The sequence below is a fragment of the Zeus faber genome (assembly GCF_960531495.2).
Source record: "Zeus faber genome assembly, chromosome: 6".
Taxonomy (NCBI): Eukaryota; Metazoa; Chordata; class Actinopteri; order Zeiformes; family Zeidae; genus Zeus; species Zeus faber.
The window spans coordinates 10,991,626-11,011,471 of record NC_137201.1 but is presented as its reverse complement, the minus strand read 5'-3'; the positions used below and the strand labels follow the sequence as shown (position 1 = coordinate 11,011,471).

The following is a 19,846-nucleotide window of genomic DNA, read 5'->3' as shown; positions in this document are numbered from 1 at the left end:
CCCGTTCTGTAAGTTTGACATACTGCACCTTTAACGACTTAAAGTGGTTAAACTAAAGTTTCCCTTATGCTTAAAAAGTAGATAACTACTTTAAATCGGAATAATTTGAAGGATATATATTAATGTGTCATATACAATCATAGTGAAATCTGAATTGCATTTCTTTGTTTGCTTTGTTTTGCTTCCTGAAACCCAGTAAGGGTTTCAATAGCATTAAGTTGCATGAAATTCATACTTTTGTATGTAATGAAACATTTTCTGCTAATTCCAAGAAGGAAAAGTCATGTGTAGTTTCAGTAGTTAAACAATTTTGGTATTCGTTAGCCGTATTAAAAGCCCTTGTATGAGGTGAAGACACATTTTCTCCAACAGCTCTTGAATGGAGGGAGTTAGAAGCGTGCAATAAACAAATAATGAACATGCTGAGTCGGGATCTAACAGTGCACCGCGGTATTACATTTACATTTAGTCATTTGGCAGACGCTTTTATCCAAAGCGACTTACAAGGGAGAATAACATTCAGCTACATTGCGACAGAGATTAGTGTAACAACAACATTGGTGTAACAATAAATACTGCAAGGTGGTGCTAAGTAATTGTAGATTAGGACAGGAGGTACTCACTGAAGAGCTGGGTCTTCAGGTGCTTCTTAAAGACAGAGAGGGAGGTCCCCGCTCTGGTCATTTTTGGCAGCTCGTTCCACCAACGTGGAACTACAAATGAGAATAGCCTGGATTGCCGTGGCTGTATGGCCGGCAGAGCCAGGCGACGCTCATTTGACGAGCGCAGCATCCGGGGGGCAACATGTGCTCTTACAAGAGCATTTAAGTAGGCGGGAGCATTACCAACAATCACTCTGTAGGCCAGCATCAGAGACTTGAACTTGATGCGGGCGACTACAGGTAACCAGTGGAGCTCGATGAGCAGCGGAGTGACATGTGCCCTCTTTGGCTGGTTGAGGACCAGTCACGCAGCCGCATTCTGTATCATCTGAAGTGGCTTCACCGCACAGGCCGGTGTCGGTATCAAGCAACCACAGTTATGAACCGTAAGTTTTCCCTGTAATTCTGCAACATAAATCACTACCGTGTCCACGGTATCAAATATTGGCTTTATGCCAATATTTGATTGAGTATTTGATATATATATATATATATATATATATTTGACACAGTGCTTTACGTTCCTTGAAATTACTCATTGGATGGATTATTACTGCATTTGGCCGTCTGCACCGCATGGCGGCGACGTAAGGTGAATTAAAGTCAGATTTCGATATATATATATGTATATGTCGTCTCCTGTGAATTTGAAAGTCCCGACAAGCACCTTCCCGTGCTGCCGTCAGAGGCTTTACCATGTGTATTTCTTTTTTAATATCAACTGTTTTTTAATTGAATATACAGAAAACAAATGGGGGAATTAATACCGTAAAATAACGTACACCGCGGTATTTTGGTAGATAGTGTACCATGGTTTCTGTGTAATTCCATACCTTTACAGCCATAATACTGAGAGCCTCTCGGTATTGATCATTTATCACCTCTCTCTCTCCCTCTCTCTCTCCCTCTCCCTCTGAATATCCTAAGAACGTTCTGCACCTTCAACATGATAGATGATAATTCAATGTTTATAAAAAATGTTTCAATGTTTTTGAAAAATCATTTGTTTAAATCTAAAAGTTAACACCCGCCATCCAAATGTGAAGAAAACTGACATTTAGCTGCCGAAAAATAACGTTTTAACAATCTTTTATTTCATTTCTCACTCCGTTCCGATGCAATCTTATTCCTAGCCAAAGAGACGAATAAATGAATGATCTTTACTGTCATTATACTTAGGTACAATGACATTTCGCATGGCTTCTCCCAATGTAGTTCAAATACCACAAATGAATAAGTAAAAGCAGTCCCAGAAAACAGCAGGAGAAGCAGCATAATGCTTAAAAAGTGATGCCAAGAAGCCTCGTCCTCGTCTGGGTTGGACTCCCTTGGACACTAGGTAGTCCAGTCTGGCCAGATTTGGGGAAAGGAAGTTAGATCTCTGGCCACGGAGATAGAGCTGGATAAAGATGTATGCCTAGTTCCAGGAAAAACCCGGGGTGGAACGTCCAGCTCTGGTAACGGCTGTGGGGACCAGTGAAACCCTTTCTTTCATCCGATTGTTTTGCCTCTCAGTGTCACGTGACAGTGCGTCCCACGTTCGCATTCTGAGCGGTCGCAACAAACGCTGCCTCTGTTTTGTGGCGCGGTATGTGTCACTGGTGTTCCGAGTGGGAGTGGGAGCGCTTCTGGTGTCATGTTTTTAACCCCGGCCTTGTTGTTGTTGTCGCCGTCCTCCTGTTCCCAGGTAGAGCAATCCAAAGTGCTGATAAAAGAGGGCGGCGTCCAGCTCTCGCTCACCATCGTCGACACGCCGGGGTTCGGCGACGCCGTGGACAACAGCAACTGGTGAGACGCCCCCGAAAAAAAGCCCACCAATCGCGCCACCCTTCCCACCCACCCTTCCTTCATCTTCCCCGCACGTCTCTAACGTCTCTTTACCCTCTCCCTCCCGCCCTCCAGTTGGCAGCCCGTCATCAACTTCATCGACAGCAAGTGCGAGGATTTCCTCAACGCCGAGTCCAGGGTGAACCGCCGGCTCATGCCCGACAACAGGGTCCACTGCTGCCTGTACTTCATCGCTCCCTCCGGACACGGGTGGGTGCCGGGTCGCTGTAGAGAAGCCGTAGAGCGCTACCCCCGCGTCGATGCGAGATATGGGCCTCGGTTTGGGGGGTGAAACCAAAGCTGAAAGGTTTTGTCGTCTGGGTCGGGGAAGGTCCCGGAAAAGAACAAAAGCGGTGCGTTGAGCTTGCCCAACGCCAGTAACTCCGCAGTATTGCCCAATTCGAGGTGGGCGCCGGAAGATGCACCCGGGGAGCTCGCTTCCCCCGGTTTAAGCCGATGCGCCGCCATGGAGGGGTTCGCCACGTCTAAAAGCGTCTCGGGGACAGAACCGGCCAGTTTTTTCGGCTCCTCTGAGAAGGCTTCTCTCTCCTTCTAATACCGGTTCTGCCGTCTCCCCCCGTGCATTTCAGCTCACGCCTGATCCCCAGCCAGAGTCCATATTTGATTTCCGCTGCATTGGATTATCTATGCAAGGCTTAGCGAGGCTCATTGTTCTAGATAGTTTTTTAAGCGGTCATTAATTGGGGGTTATGGTTTCATAGTGCTTCCGCAGGACCAGATGCGATGGGGGAATGTGGAAAGACATATCCTAAATGTCAACACTTGGTCAAGCAAAAGCAATTTTTGTTGGCGAGTGGAGGTTGAAACCCAATAGGAGGAGTCTGTCTCCAAGGCGGTCAGGCGTGACACAGGTGCCTTGAGAGCACTAAATGATGGAAATTACAAATAGGCCGATACCTTGAACCTAAATAGAGCTCTAGCCAAGCACAGATGGGGTAACAGTGTAAAAATGGAGAGGGGGATGTTAGTTGTCCATTTTCATGAAAATCTGGTGGAATCTTCTTGATATTTGCATTCTTCTGTATGATCATCACCGTGTGAATTTTTTATATTTGGGTCAGCCCGCGCGCGTGTGTGTGTGTGTGTGTGTGTGTGTGTGTGCGTGCGTGCGTGCATTTCTGGCATGGATGTGGAGGCTGCTAGAGAGCGTATGTGACCCACAGAGGTTATATAACGACCACCGCTCTGCTCATGCTCAGTTTGGATGGAGATCTGTTCTCATCCGCCCAGCCGGCCAATCAGAACGCAGCACCTCACAGCTCTCAAACACACACACACACATACACACACACACAGTCTGCCCATCTCGGAGTCTTTAAGATGGTTCACATTTATTTATCTCACATATTCGCCTCGCCTTAGTGGAGCGGTTGCGGTTTGCGAGACACATTTTTCGTATCATCTGCACTTATTTTGGAATGGCCAATCCACACCAGTCAAATTTTGTGGTGTGACTGAGTGATGCATGCGAGTCAGGCAGGCTGCCATTTTGTTCCTTGCTGATATCAGGGCTAAAAATGGAACGCACAACCACGGCTGATGTATTGTGTTACTATTGGATCCAGCCTGTTTGTGTGTGTGTGGATAGAGGAATCTACTTAACGCTGGATTCACCGTTACAAAAACGCAATGACTCGGAGTACTACTTCTCTCCGAGGAGTGTGGGGCTCAGATTTAAGCAGCTCCTTGCTCTTCATTTCTCACATTGGCCACAGGTCGTAAAGATTTGGGGACGTTATTTGGAGCCGGCCTCATTTTAACCTGGTTGCTTGGAAAACATTTAGATGTCATCACATCAGGCAAAACACCAAAGGCCAGACCAAAATAGTCAAAGTATGCATTTACAGTAGAAGTTGATCAGATTACCTGACCAGACGGGCAGGTCGAGAACAAAAGAATTTGGGGGTTTCACACGCCTCTTGACCCCGGCCTTCACAGAACCGCCGTAGAGACATTTAGACACACACACACACCCGCACACACACACACAGTTGCTCCCTGTCTCTCCTCCTTGTACTACCCCTCTCTGACCACTGAGCAGCTGTTGGGTTGCGCTGTTTATATTGTTTTGCATTCCAGGCATAGATTGCCAGGAATGCCCCACACACCCACGCCCACACACACACACACACACACACCGCAGACCTCTACATATACAGACGCACACCCACTCGCACGCTTAGAAAAATGCATTTCAGCACATGCGCCTTAATCACTTCAAATGGCCGTACAACCATATAAACACATAGACGATGTATGCCTTGAGCACACACACAGCCACACACACAATTATATACACAAATGTTTTTTTCGCCTGTGACGCTGTGTGTGCATACTTCTGTAACCCGCAAACATCTCGCTGGGACATTGCCAGCTGTCTCGCTGCAAAGAAGAGTCCCCATTGTCCCCCTCGTCGCAGAGAGCCAGAGCCAATGAATCCCCTCATCAACGAAGCCACTATGTCATAATGATCCAAGGTCACCAGGGGAGAGCAGAAACCCATCAAGACATACAAGAAGTCACTCGCTCTGCCCGAAGGTTTCCATTGTTCATTTGATTTGGGCCCAATTCATTCAGGTTTTTGTTGTTTTTTTTTGTGTTTTTTTTTTTTTTTTTTTTTTTTTTTCCATGCGCCCTCTGCTGGTGGTCATGGGAATTACATGATAAAGCTCAGGTTAATCACAATCAGAATCGTCTTTATAATTTGTCCTGGTGTTTGGTGCATAGCAATAGCAATGAACAGCGTAAGAGATAATAATCGAATAAAGTCAAGTCAAGAAGCATAAATAAAATAGAATAGAAACATGTTCAATAAGTAAACAATATGTAAAATGTACACAATATGTAACATTTTGTTTGTGCAGGAATGTCCCAAAATATGAAACATTGAATATGCAAATGTTCACAGAATGAAGCATCACAATATGTGCAATATCCAAGGATAATTGTCCAGACAAATGTGTGTTAACGTAACGCATTGACCAAGGTGTTAAGATGAGGTTTTTTCCATTTTACCATATAATCCCATTTCATTATTTGGTATGCAATTCAATTAAACAAAGGTCATTCCTTGTTTTCCCTCTCTGTACTTTTTATTTCTTATTGCACGGAATCAAATGGCTCTGCCGGTGTGTATTGACTTGTTTGCTTGTGTTGATTTAATGAGTTTCCCTGTGTCCTTTAGCCTGAAGCCGCTGGACATCGAGTTCATGAAGAGACTACATGACAAAGTCAACGTCATCCCTCTCATCGCCAAGGCCGACACACTGACACCCGAGGAGTGCCAACTGTTCAAGAAACAGGTGTGTGTTTGTGTGTGTCTGTGTGTGTGTGTGTGTGTGTGTGTGTGTGTCTCTGTGTCTGTGTGTCTGTGTGCGTGTGTGGGTGCACTAAAAAAATACCTTGTTGTCAAGTTTTGCTGTAGATAGGAGACATTGTGGTGGAGAGTGATAGCATTGTTTGTCATTATAAAGCTTGTTTGTGTTTCTCCATGTGCACTATCTCTATTTTTATCGCTTCATTTATTGTGTTGTTTTTTTTTTTTGTTTGTTTTGTTTTGTTTTTTGCACCCTCAGATCATGAAGGAGATCCAAGAACACAAGATTAAAATCTACGAGTTCCCGGACATTGTGGATGACGAGGACAGCAAGCTCATCCGCAAGATCAAGGTACGGAGCCGAGGGCGTCCACACTAAATTCTCCTTTCATAAGGTTGACCAAAACGGAATACTAACTCATGAATAATTACTTTTCATACAAAAATGGCATGGTGTGGTATGCCAAATTTCACCCCAGAGTTTTTCATATCCACAGCAAGATCTGTGCGTGTGTGTCAGGAGAGGGAGAGGGGGGGGCGGAGAGACGGAGAGACGGAGAGAGAGAGAGAGAGAGAGAGAGAGAGAGGGAGAGAGAGGGAGAGAGAGAGGGAGAGAGAGAGAGAGAGAGAGAGAGAGAGAGAGAGAGAGAGAGAGAGAGAGAGAGAGAGAGAGAGAGAGAGAGAGAGAGAGAGAGAGAGAGAGAGAGAGAGAGAGAGAGAGAGAGAGAGAGAGAGAGAGGGAGAATCCATTCTCCACGGCAGCCTCACTCCCCATGACCAACCCTGTCAATACCATTATCCACAGTCCATCAATACTCCGTGCCAACATTTAGACCAGGTCGAACAGCACTTCCTGCTCATTAACATCCAGTGTGTCCCCCTCGCTTGCCTCCGCTAACTTACATTTTCTGTTAATTGTTCTGCATATGTGGGTTGAGAGATTGGAAACAAAATGTTGGTACAGTTGTGCCGTGGCAAAGCCAGGGTTACCAGGCAGTCACCAATGCTAAAAATAAATAAAAACACATTGACAATCTTTGATACAGCGGCAGTACATACGGTATGACAGAATCTGACACTGTGCGTTGTTGGACAGAAAAAATGAGCGTTAAAATGCTTAATAGACTAAAAAAAAACATGCGAAATTGGTATAATATGTTAAATATTTCTTAATAAATGTATTAATACGTGGCAATACATGGTTGCTATTATTGGCTATGCATGTAAGTATGCCTATAATTGGGATATTTCCATACAGATGAATAAATATGTATGCGTTGGTTTAATTATTACAATGTTATTACTACATTATTACATTATTACCAAATTATTACAATGTCTACATATAAATACGATGATAATTAATGGTATACTGGTGTGCATATGATATGGTATAAGTATGTGTTTAAACGCTACATCACATTTATTTATTTTTTCTACACAAGGAGAGAATGCCCCTGGCGGTGGTCGGCAGCAACGTGGTAATTGAGGTGAACGGCAGGAAGGTCAGAGGTCGCCAGTACCCGTGGGGCGTGGCAGAAGGTAGGACCGCCCAACCAACCCGCACCAGCCCAGCACCGCGAAATATTGAGGAAGCTTTGCTGTTATTGCAGTTTGGCAGGGAAACTGAGAACACGCCGCAGTACAAACACAGTGGAGCGAGGGAAGCAGAGTGGGCTCGGGGGGGGATTTTTTTTTTAAATCTCTATGATCCAGTTGTTCCGCCTCGGTCTACATCCACGAGGGTGCAGGAACCCAGTGCATGTACCCTGTGGCTGAGAAGGAACCCCCTCCCCACGTACACCATTCCACCACCTCTACCCCTCCATTCTCTCTCTTTTTCTCTCTCTCTCTCACACACACACACACACACACACACACTCACACTCACACACACACATACCAGGTCATTGAGGTGCTTGTTTAAGTACTGAAATCCCTTGAAAAGACCTTGGGAAAAAAAAAAAAAATCATTGAAAACCTGTGATATTCCCTCTTGTTTTGTCATTTAAATCATAATGTAATTTTAAAAAAATGCAGAATGGGTTTGACAGCATTATGCCAGGGAAATGTCAATTTAATTTAAAACAGGGTTGGAAGTAGACACTTATCGTAGTAGATGACAATGAGATTAATAATAGGTACATAGATATACTAATATAAATAATAGATGGTGAGGCTAAGATTATATTATATTGAAATTAATAAAGATCACATTGAAATTTTATTATATTTGTTTTGCGTGAAGTCCATGAGAATTAAAAACATTATGCTTAAAAAAAGTACTTCAAAGTCCTTGAATTAAATTATTGTAAATCTCAGAATGAACCCCTGACACACACACACACACACACACACACACACACACACACACACACACATACACACATACATACAATATACCAGATATACAGTACTGTATGTGGCTCGTTCTAATGAAACCTCCATAAAACGAATGAATAAATTAGGGGAATGATTTATTCATTTTTTTATTTTTTTAATAAGAAAAGCACAGAAAAAATCCTAAAACTAATATAATAGTTAAACACAAAAGCAACATATTGTAGGCAGTGCGTACTTTAATATTCAAATGATTTATTTCACATCCTCTGTGAAAATGTGCGTCAGTTCATTTGGGCCATGTCTTCTGGTGGTTTCATGAGAGCGACCCCTCTCAGATCGCGTTGGCGGGACATGGACAGGGATTCTGGAAAAGGAGGACAGGCCTGTTGCATTATGGGACTGACCCGTGTCCTGTTTTCACTATTATCCCAAATGTTGTTGTTTTCTTGAGTGGTGTGCTCTTCCTTTCTTTTTCTTTTCCTTTTTTTTTTTAATTTGCATTGAGTTAAACGAAAACTGATATACATATGACAGGAAAATGCAGCTCCTTTCCTTTGAAAGTGTTGCTCTGTGGTTGACCAATTATCCGTCTTTCACTTTTTTTATTCTTTCTTTTCTCTCTCCCCCCCCCACCCCCTTTGTATTATAATTTTTTTTATTTTCTTCCTGTCAATTCTTTTCCATGACTGACAGAGGGCATTTTTGGTAAACAAAACCATCTTTCTCTTTTTTCCACCCCTCCCCCGCGCTCCCTCTCTCCCTCAGGGTTATTATACCTCCCTGCCTCTCCACCCTTCATCCTCATCACCATCACCACCGTTCTCTCCTTTCCGCCTCTCCTCTTGAACCCTTTTCTGTTGCCGTGCTTTCTCATCGTAGATGGTTGAAACCAATGCTCTAAATCAGACTTGGGGTGGAAAAACGCGTTGAAATACCCTTTTTTTCTTTTCTTTTCTTTTCTTTTTTCTTTTTTCCTAAATCTCGAGTGAATCTTGATTCCAAAAGTGGTGGTGACTCCCGACGCCACCTGCACTCGCAAAGGGAAATTCGATTTTCAAGCCATTTTTGAAGTCCCATGTCTGACGCTGTGATTAGTTATGGATAGAGAACTAGAGGCTGTTTGGATTTACTGACTCCTAGCGCTGCAGTAGAAACACATTCATCATCCTGGTACGCCGTGGTTCCCTTCCTTGTTTCAGAGCAGCGCCGCCCCCCCGGCCCCGAGGCTCGATTTGCTGCGATCACCTCGTTTCCCTTCACCCGTTATTCTGGAATGGAACTCTGGGAGAGGTCTACACCGGTCTCTCAACCTCTTCCATACCGAGGAGCCTCAATTTGATACCCTTTAGGCACTGGGCCTCATTTGACGAGATGTTGTTTCCGTGAGGCCAATCTGAGAAAATCATTGTTTAATATGATTTCGTCCATCACGTCCTTCCTGTCCTTTACTCTGTTTACAGAGATAACGAAGAAATTAAACTATAACCACCGGTCATTATTGTACATCCTGCAATGGTGTGTCTGGTAAATGAAATAACGGTGAAATTTCATTTTGCTGGTGACCCCCCCTCGGAACCTCTTGAAGGACTACCTGGGGTTCCCCAGACCCCACATTTGCAAACCTGTTTCGATGATGATTACATCTCGGATAGTCACCCTGAGAATCAGATGACCGAGCTGTTATAGGTAGAGCCGTTCAGTTGGGGACAAAGAAGCCTGTTTTATCTCTACTGCGTAGCGCATGTCTGAACCCTTTCGATGGCTTAGAGGTCGACCAGCAGATGCTTGCTCAGCCATGCCCACTTGCAGCTCCCCGACCTGGCTTTGAACGAAGCCATTCCAGAATTATGTCTGAGGTGAAACGCAGTGAGCGTAGCTGCCAATACTAGCCGGCCAGGATAGCGGAGCCTTTTGGTTATGGTCCCAGCTTCCCTTTGGGTTATTTGGTGGGTGAGGGATGTCCGGCATCTTGGAATCGCCTTGTCACTTGGACCAAGGATGGGGATCTACTGTCCTAACTTCTCATTCGCTTATAGGTTCATGATCTGCTCATTAAGATAATATGAGTTCACGTTTGTATGCAGTTGGGCACGCATCTTCCCATTACAGGCACACCACACACACACACACACGCCGATGCTTTTTAAATAAAGAGCTTCATGATCTTGGCCTAACGCTATCAATGCAGTTCATCACTCATGGCGTAGAAGTTCCACTAGTTGTCTGGAGGTGGATGGAAATGGAGTTTGATTTATATCACTGTCAAACGCATTGACCAATAGGGTCAATGCGTTTAAACTATTCTCACCCTGATATTAAAGTGTGCCTCAGTTATTTTGCGCCCTTCAAATAGATGCCGCCAGAGTTAGTTTGGACCCCTGCTGTGTTTTCAACGCCCCTCGATCCCTCACAGCCCCTCTGCTTGTCCCAACATCAAGACTGTAGCGCCTCCCCCACCCCCAGCTGGTCATCCATAGATACCTTTATATATCAAAACCCACCCCACCCCCTACCCTCACCCCACCCCGACCCCCACCCTCACCAATACCAGCCTTCTCCTCTTAAGCCAGTCAGCTCGGACACATGCAGGCTGTGGTGTTGATCCGGGCCAAATCGGGGCTGAATCTGGGCCACGGGCGGGTCCACTCAGGATCAGAATTGAGGCCAAGGCGAGGCTGTAGCCACCGGTCTGCCTCCAAAAGCCCAGATATTGGCCCTCCGTCGGGTGCGACAGTAACTGAAAAACCATACCCCTCCCCTCCGTCAGAGATCCCCGAGCTAGAAGAGACAGGAGGTCAGTGGCTGGCTTGGGAGGCCAAGAAGTCCTTAAGTTTCATCAATGGTAAGGTGTCCTCCTTGCTCGCTCCCCTGATATTGAATTGCCGGCAGTGGGGCGGTGGCTGAACCCTTTAAGGAGCAGCGTTTTACAGTATCATTTATGAGGATGAGGCGATCCCCCTTCAACTCTGCATACAGTCTCAACACGCAGATTTATCTGCAGTCCTTTTCCAGAATCCCATCTGATCGTGTAACCATGTCGTTGTCCAGAGCAAAAGTCACTCATTTTAACTCACATAATATTAACTTTAAAATAGAAAACAGCGACTGTTCTTGTCTGAGCGAGAGCTGTCTTCCCACTCTAACTGTCTGCTTTGTATGGTTTTAGACAAAATATTAATGGATTAAATACATTTCTCTTTGTTTTTCCTCATACTATTGCTCCTGCTATGACTGCCAGATGTGCTGTTGTACTGTACTGTATGGATGGAAGATGGAAGCGTTTTAAAATGGTGTGTGTGTGTGTGTGTGTGTGTGTGTGTGTGTGTGTGTGTGTGTGTGTGTGTGTGTGTGTGTGTGTGTGTGTGTGTGTGTGTGTGTGTGTGTGTGTGTGTGTGTGTGTGTGTGTGTGTGTGTGTGTGTTCCTAACATTTTAAATCCGTAGATACTGTATTAATATAGCACTATTTGTACGTATTTGTGGTGTTTTGTCAACATTTTTGCACAATTTGCAAAACCATCATGGTACTGTATAACCCTGCACCTGGGCTGCCTTGGAATCTACAGTAACTAGTAAGCTCAGTTAGGGACGACGTGCACAGCAATTACCCCCGCCCCCACCCCCGAATCCATCGCACTTGCTCGCACTTGCATTTTGCTTTGCGTTGTGCGTCGGTGCCTTTTAGTGCATGCGACATTACAGAACCTTTTTAATTTAGTGACTCGGAGCACCACAAGTATCACTGCTGTCATGGCATTTCCAGTAACACCCTAATGACGTCCATATTATCGGATAGTTTTGAGTGCTTACAAGTGTCTACGAGTGTCTAAATGCTTCTTTGTCTCTCTCTCTTTCACTCTCTCTGGCTCGCCTTCACTTGCTCTCTCTCTCGCTCTCTCTCTCTCTCCTCTGTCTCTGCCTCTGCCTCTGTACTTGCATTTCAGTGGAGAATGGGGAGCACTGTGACTTCACCGTGCTTCGAAACATGCTTATCAGGTGAGAAACACAGTTGGGGTTTTTTCAGTGCTCGGAAAAACAAGGAAGGCGGTAAGGAAGCAAGCAGGAGTCTCCTCCCCCCATGCCAATACATTTTTTTGACACTGCTATCTGGTCCATTGTGTTATTATAGGCGTTTTGGCACCGCAGGAACCTTTTTCATAGTTCTAAGAACTTTCAATTTGAGGAACTTTTTGAGCTCCTACTATAGGGCAGGGACTAACTGGCACAAGAGGAACCTTCAGGGACTTAGGCGCACAGTGATTGCTCCAGATGTAAGTCCACGGTCCCTCGGCAGCTCCTCGGACTGAGGACAGTCCGCTCGGTCGAGTCGCATGGCTCTGGGTGCAGACCAGCCCACGTACACCCAGTGGTAATAAAAAATAACCAATAAAAATAGTGTTTTTATTGTAGATGTATTAATTTCATGTATTTCATTTTCCCGACATTAATTGAATGAATGAGTTAACATTAATGAATCAACGTGCGCCCCGTAATCCCCGTGGGCTGTCCCGATGCGGGCCTGTGTCTTACAGAAGTCGGAACTGACTTTTGAATTACGTCTTGTAGATCTAATATAAGTGAAGATCCAGCAACTCGATTGCTTATTTCTCGCCTCAAATTTGTTCAGAAACAGATTTTATCGGACTGATGGGGTGACATAAGTGAACGTTACGGAGTAAATACCACACGGAACTCACGCTGAAACCCCGTTGGATGACGTCACTTCAGAGTTCAAGTGCAGTGCGAACACAACCAGGAAAAAAAAAAAAAGCCTTTGACGGAATGTTATTCCCGGAGGACCTTCCCGGTTCCTAGTTCCCGTCGAGGCCCCAGAACTGTTCGGTGCCAAAACGCCGTATGCCTGTTGATGTCCAGCCACGGTGCAAAGCAACAGAGAGCCTGAACTGAATTAATGGCTGTGGATACTGTTTTCCTTCCCTTCCGTTTTCCCACCCCCACTCTCATCCTTTTCCCCTCTATCCCCTCACCCTTCACCCCACCCGCCCCACCCCGTCGCGGCACCACAGGACCCACATGCAGGACCTGAAGGACGTGACCAACAACGTCCACTACGAGAACTACCGCAGCAAGAAGCTGGCCGCCGTCACCTGCAACGGAGTGGACACCTCCAAGAGCAAGGGCCAGCTCACCAAGTACGTCAGCCCCTCCGCCCCCCAAAAGAACCGCATGTCAAGACTCGACGCCAGCGCTTGCTCTACGTGGCCCCCAATGAAAGAGTATCATATCAACTTGATTTATAATGCCGCCAACTCTCCCAATGGCTCCTCTATATCTGTCGAGTTCGCGTGTCCGTGCGGTGAATTGAATATTGAAGCTATGTGGGTAACATGCAAGTCGTTCTTGAGTAAATACAAAAAGATAACAAACTATACGGAAAAATTCCGAATAGGATCACCTGATCGATCCAAGTACTCGAAGCAAGAAGGTGCTGCAGCTGAGCGATAGGACCAACTGAACGAATGTGGCTCATCCACGTTAGAGGCTATCTGCGACGGTATTTCCTGCAGATTTGTATTTGGTCCTGGTTGCTCGAGAGACTCGGCTTCACACCGTTGTCTAGCTACGACGCTCTTCTTTCTCCTGCAAGTTCTCGCATGTCTCTACGACTTTCTGTTCTGATGCTATGAATAGAAAAGTCAGGGGTGCATTTTGAGCACGACGTCATGCGTAAACCCTGCTCCCGCTGGGCTTCATTTTGCCGACCTCTGACCCCCCTGGGTCTCTCGCTCCACAGGAGTCCCCTGGCCCAGATGGAGGAGGAGCGCAGGGAGCACGTGACGAAGATGAAGAAGATGGAGACGGAGATGGAGCAGGTGTTTGAGATGAAGGTTAAGGAGAAGAAGCAGAAACTGAAGGACTCGGAGGTGGAGGTGCGTCGGAGGAAGTTTTCTCGTGTACTCAGTCGGTCGTGTGTGTACTTAAAGTGCGGCCGAGGTCTTCCTGTGTGTTCCTGCCCCCCGGGGCTAAAAAAAGCTTTGTTCTTTTGTATAACCTTGTACCTGCAGCTGGAGCGGCGCCACGAACAGATGAAGAAGAACCTGGAGGCTCAGTACAGGGAGTTGGAGGAGAAGCGGCGCGTGTTTGAGGACGAGAGATCCAACTGGGAAGCCCAGCAGAGAATCCTGGAGCAGCAGAAACTGGACGCCTCCAAGTCAGTAGCTCTCACACCTGATTGGTCGATAATGTAGTCTGAGTGGTTTTCATGCAGAGTATCTCACGATTCACTCATTGGAACAGTATTGCAAGATAGTTTTTCAAATAATAACTATTACGTGACTTCACTCGCTTACAATGCACCCGTGGTGACTTTTATATCGAATAAAGAAAGTTTTCCCTTCTGTTTTCCCCGTTGCAGGACAATGGAAAAGAACAAGAAGAAGGGAAAAATCTTTTAAAAGAAAGACAACACGCCCTCCAGTTTACAGCAAACACAAACTCATTAAATTTCTTCCCCATCCCCTCCGAAGTTCACATTATCTATGACCTTCATCACACACATGCAACACGCTTACACACACACACACACACACACACACACACACACACACACACACACACACACACATACACACACAAACATGTGACGTAAACAACGCGTGACCATATGACAGGCCATACTCAATGCATTCCTTACTGACATTCCATTTTTACATCTTGTTCTTTGTTATAGTTTTGAGTGGGTCAGTTTTAATGAACAAGAACAGGATACAAAATAAAATAACCAGTCAAAAACATTAATAAGAACCCCCCCACCAACCCCTCCGTCGATGATTATTATTTTTTGTTTGTTTTTCTCGATTATCTTTATTGGGTTTTTTTTGCCAAAACCATAAGTCTTCATTTCTTCTTGACAATGAGGGAACAGCCTACTTCCTCTGAGCTGCGGAGCCATGGCAGGGACCGTGTGCGTCGTTTCTCTTCCTTCATCATAGACGCCGCTTAGACCCGCACATTTAGCTCATACCTTCTTTCCTGTCCGCGTCAAATACACACACGCCGCGCGTGTCTCCGATGCGCAAGCGCATACACACACACTGTGAGGGATGAGTGTGTCCTGAGAGGGGGAAGTGTAAGTGGATGAAGGCTTTTCAAACATGTCCATTTTCACAAAAAAAATTTAAAAAGAAAAAACATGGAAGAGGGTGTGTGTGTGTGTGTGTGTGTGTGTGTGTGTGTGTGTGTGTGTGTGTGTGTGTGTGTGTGTGTGTGTGTGTGTGTGTGTGTGTGTGTGTGTGTGTGTGTGTGTGTGTGTGTGTGTGTGTGCGCGCGCGCGTGTGTATGTGCCTGCGTGCATATGCATCACTGTGTTTGAGGTCACCCGTAAATGTTATGAGAACCACGATTCTTTAATTTTGCTATAAAGGGGCTAGAGGATAAACTTTGTGTGGGATTTTTTTTATTTTCTTTTTCATTTTTAGTTCCTTGAAATACCAGAGCATATTCCCCCCCAGTTGTATAGCTCATGTTGTTTATGCAGAAAGCCGCGTTGGTGTCTAATAGCTATGGTGACCGTGGTTAACGGCGGTGTTTTCTATTGTGATATAGTAAGTGGTGGATGTTGTCACGGCCCCTTAACCTCCCCTTCCCCTTTACCCTGCCCCCCGATTCCCAAAAGACTACATTCATACTCAAGCCTGCTTCACACCGAATACGACAAATGACAAAAAAATAAAAAATAAATCCTTTCACTCCTATGGAAAGTGGAATTCCGCGCCCGAAATGCTATGACACACTGCAGTGCGGAATATCCGCGTCGAGGCTCTGCGACGCGTTCAGAATTTCAACTCGTGCAACAAGTCCAGGCCTGACAGTACAACCGGAAGTGACGTGTGTATTTTATTGTAACTGTACATCACGTATTTCAAAATAATAACGTGATTAATGTCAACGTTGGATTTCACCATATTCACAATCAATAAATCTCTTTTTATGCAACTGAGTTGTGTGTATTTTTCCCCTTACTTTGCAAACACTATATAAAGTTAGTTTTAAACTACACCTACTGGAAGAAACAAGTTCTCCCATTTTCCCCGACATGTTTTGCGATGCGAAATGCAGATGCAGTTCATCCGACAGCCACTAGGGATAGGATCCGACTGTCAGATCTGAGTTCGCATTCGATGTGAAGCTGGCTTCAGACGTAACCAAATCCCAAACGCAGATCCGTAGTCCCCCGGGGCGAAACAAAAACAAACAAGCTACTTTCATTTGGTTTTTTTTATTGATCTTGCTAAGACAAAATATTTTTTTCGCTTAGTTGTGAGAGATTTGAAATATATTTTTGGGTGTTTTTATCCTCGTGGTCGCGGTGATGCTGTGCGACGCCTCCAGAATCGTTGCCTTCCCCAGCGTAGTCATGTTTTATTTTCATATGGTAATGATGATGACTATGGTTAAAATAATAATAATAATAATAATAATAATAATCATGTATGTGTGTATGTATAACTGAAGAACAGTGACCCCCCCCCCACCTAGTTTCTTTTAAAGATATGGTTTAGTTAATTCATTATACCGTTATCTTTTAAGCCCTTTACACACTGATGAAATGGGGGTCACTCAGAACTTCACTCTGCTCTGCAACCAGCGTCGAGAAATTTCACATGATTTTCAAAAAACGCCTGCCTCTCCCCGTTCTTCAAAACCGGGAGTCGCCGCCAATGCACGGTGAAATTCTATGCAAAATGGGCAGGACGCAAAGTCACATACAACCTGCGGGCGTCCTTTTTCCTCTGCGGCGTATTCAAGGGGACACACGCATTTCAGCGCATTGTTGCTTGTTTCTGTTCTTTTTGTTTTGCGACAAGTCGGCATTGAGGGACCTGCACTCTGAGGGGATTCAGCGGCGGCGCGCATGCAAACGAACGTAACGCGAGCAAGGGGAAGCGCTTCCTCAGATGCACCCTGCTGAGGTTCCAGGGGAATTTAACTTTGCCAGCGTTTTGGTGTCCACATGAGACCGAACCATTTCCTACACTTTCCCCGCACACCGCTCCCGTTTCCCAAGAGCCACCAGTTAACCTGAACATCTGTAAGGGGATTATTTTTTTTTTTCTATCATAACTATTGTTTTTTTAATATATATATATATATATATATATATACTGTATATGTACACTGTTTTCTGCTTTTCTTCTTTCTGTTTTTTTTTTGTCTGTTCTCTAACTGTACATGATTAATATTAAAGGTGACGAAAGGTTATGCTAAAACACCTGAGTTGAGCTGTCTTTCTTTGTCTCGTATTTATTTAACAAATAAGTTGATTCCATTAGAGCGCCCTTTGCTGTAGACATCAAACCATTAAACGCCTCTTGCAACCGCCTTGTTCACCAAAGCTTCAGATTATGGTCTTTTTGTGCTTTGTTGTTGCATCTCATAAAATGACCTATGTAGGTCAGCACCAACCACCCCGATGGTGTAAATGATAGTGGAGAGTGTGTCTCACTTCCTCTTTACAAATAGCTCAAAATATTGCAACATTCTTTATGGCAGCTATGTCAGTGATGCCCACATTCAGTGAAGATGGAACTAAATTCTTGAGTTGAAGTTCCAATGTTGCATTGCAAAAGTTGCAGTATACATATACAGGTTACGGAAATATAAGAATATAAATATAAATATAACGATTAGCAGAAAAATCAACAGAAGCGGTGACGTGCCAAAATGTATTCCTCTTTAGATATAATTATAATTGTATAATTGTTATACTAATAATGACAATTTTAAGGATAATAGTACTAATGTTGGTAGTAATAGTAGTTTCTTAACAATTTTTTGAACATTTTCTCAATTCCAACGCTTCAGTATTCACATTTAATTGTGGCTCATGGGGAAATGAAAGTCATTTGGTTGTCTTGGTTTATATACTACTCTCGATTCAGCTTATATGCATCCTTACGGGTTTTTTTCCCCTCTAGTTGCACGCTTCCACGAAATCCACCGAACACAGCTTTATCGTGAAAAAAAAGATATCTTTATTAGAAATCGCCAAAGCATGCCATCATCATGAAATCAATTCTGACAGACAACTCTTAGATGTACTTTGAAATGATCTCTTATTCATTTTGCAGCGTTTGAGATTGGCATCTTGACTTGACCTCCCATCACTACTGGCGAGGTGTACAGCAGACATATACATGAGATGAAAGTACAGCAGTGAGCGCAGCGCACAGGTAGGCCAGGAGGAATTGGTTGCTGAAATGGGCCGGCCCGGCGGGGCATGGAAACGTGTGGCGCCGTCAAGTTGTCTGACAGAACCAGCCTCGCCTCATTTAATCGGGTGAAGCCGGACCTTCGGACTCCCACTGCCATAAGAGGGCTGAAGGGTACGGTAGTCCTCCACAGCCCATTGACCGTTGTGGCGGAAGCAGATTTCACGCCCTTTTCGGGTATTGACTCTGTCGGGAAATATATATTCAAACGAGAGAGAGAGAGAGAGCAACAGGTGATAGATTGTCTCACAATGTATTTATCTTATTTATCACTTTAGTCAAGATACACAAAAGAGGGTGAAGGGATTTGCGCCAAACTTACATGAATGCCCGTACTGTACAGTCTCGGTGGGTCCGCTGAACGGATTTAATGGCCGCCTTCGGCACCTTTCCCTCGGAGAAGTCAAAGCAGCATCGTCCAGGTGAGGTAATCAGACTGGGGCTTTCAACTGCGAGGAAGGAAAAGAAAAGGATGCGATTTGGTGAATCAGCCGGTCCATTCCGCCGGAAACACAACATTCGATGACAGCCCCTCCTAATCACATTGTTTGCCAATCCTGGGAGGTTCTCATCAAATCCTTGTAAATGCGCTCTGAAGGCTTCGCTATATTCTGGAAATGGACGTGTCCGCCTGGGAAACACTTACAGAAGGCCTCAGAGCAGTGGGCAATGAGGAGCAACACCCCCGGAGCCAAGGACGCTATCCTCATGGTTCTTCTGTTCTTCTGCCTGGGCTTCAAGGGTCGAGTGCCCTGCGATGAGGATGTTCTCGCATTAAATATTGTTCAGCACTGCTGCGTCATGCAAGCATCCTGCACTTTTCCGCGAAGGCTGATAACCATCGATGTCAAGAATTAGGTGTCTCACAAAACTTTAAAACCCCCCCGCCCACCACCACCACCATCACCCTCTCAGCCCACCCCCACCCCCACCACAGCTAATGTCCATCCGGCTGTCGTGAGAAGCCAGAAACCAATGGGAGGTGACCGTCTGTGGATTGAAACACACAGAAAATATAAGTGAGGAACAATGAAGGGGCGGCTGGTGATCTCATCGGTGGGAAAAGTGACAAAAAGGCTCAGTGTGACTCATCTGTGGATGAGATGCGGTGTGATCAAGATTTGATCACTCGTAAACATTTCCGCCATCGTTATCTGATGAATCTGCGTCGAGAATACAAAGAAGGGTTCCATCGATGTGGGCATAAATGGATGTCAAACCTTTAAGCGTCTCGGAGCTCGGTCCTTTTCTTTTCTTTAAAAAGTGCGGAGGTTAGCTTTTCCTTTCGGTCGTGAAATTGCCCACTACACAGTTTCGGGAAATAGCTGTTTTTTTGAATCATAGTTTTGTGAATGACCAGTCTCTACTCTTGCAATTTCCAAATGAAATCCCGAGTTACATCGGTTCGCTCAAATCTAGAGGCTGAAGACCCTAACTTACTTAGAGT

General features: G+C 45.0%; 1 protein-coding gene across 3 annotated transcripts in view; it reads left to right on the top strand.

Annotated features, from left to right (window-relative positions):
- septin15 (septin 15) overlaps positions 1 to 14,757 on the top strand; it is a 40,154-nt gene extending 25,397 nt beyond the window's left edge. For all 3 annotated transcript variants that reach the window (XM_080002302.1, XM_080002301.1, XM_080002300.1), the window contains exons 4-13: positions 2,350 to 2,450; positions 2,565 to 2,699; positions 5,695 to 5,812; positions 6,086 to 6,178; positions 7,272 to 7,368; positions 12,112 to 12,163; positions 13,195 to 13,320; positions 13,923 to 14,058; positions 14,194 to 14,339; positions 14,544 to 14,757. In XM_080002302.1, coding sequence (XP_079858428.1) covers positions 2,350 to 2,450; positions 2,565 to 2,699; positions 5,695 to 5,812; positions 6,086 to 6,178; positions 7,272 to 7,368; positions 12,112 to 12,163; positions 13,195 to 13,320; positions 13,923 to 14,058; positions 14,194 to 14,339; positions 14,544 to 14,583 — 1,044 coding nt within the window. In that variant the 3' untranslated portion in view covers positions 14,584 to 14,757. The remainder of the gene's footprint in view (positions 1 to 2,349; positions 2,451 to 2,564; positions 2,700 to 5,694; positions 5,813 to 6,085; positions 6,179 to 7,271; positions 7,369 to 12,111; positions 12,164 to 13,194; positions 13,321 to 13,922; positions 14,059 to 14,193; positions 14,340 to 14,543) is intronic.
- The last annotated feature ends 5,089 nt before the right edge of the window (positions 14,758 to 19,846 follow it).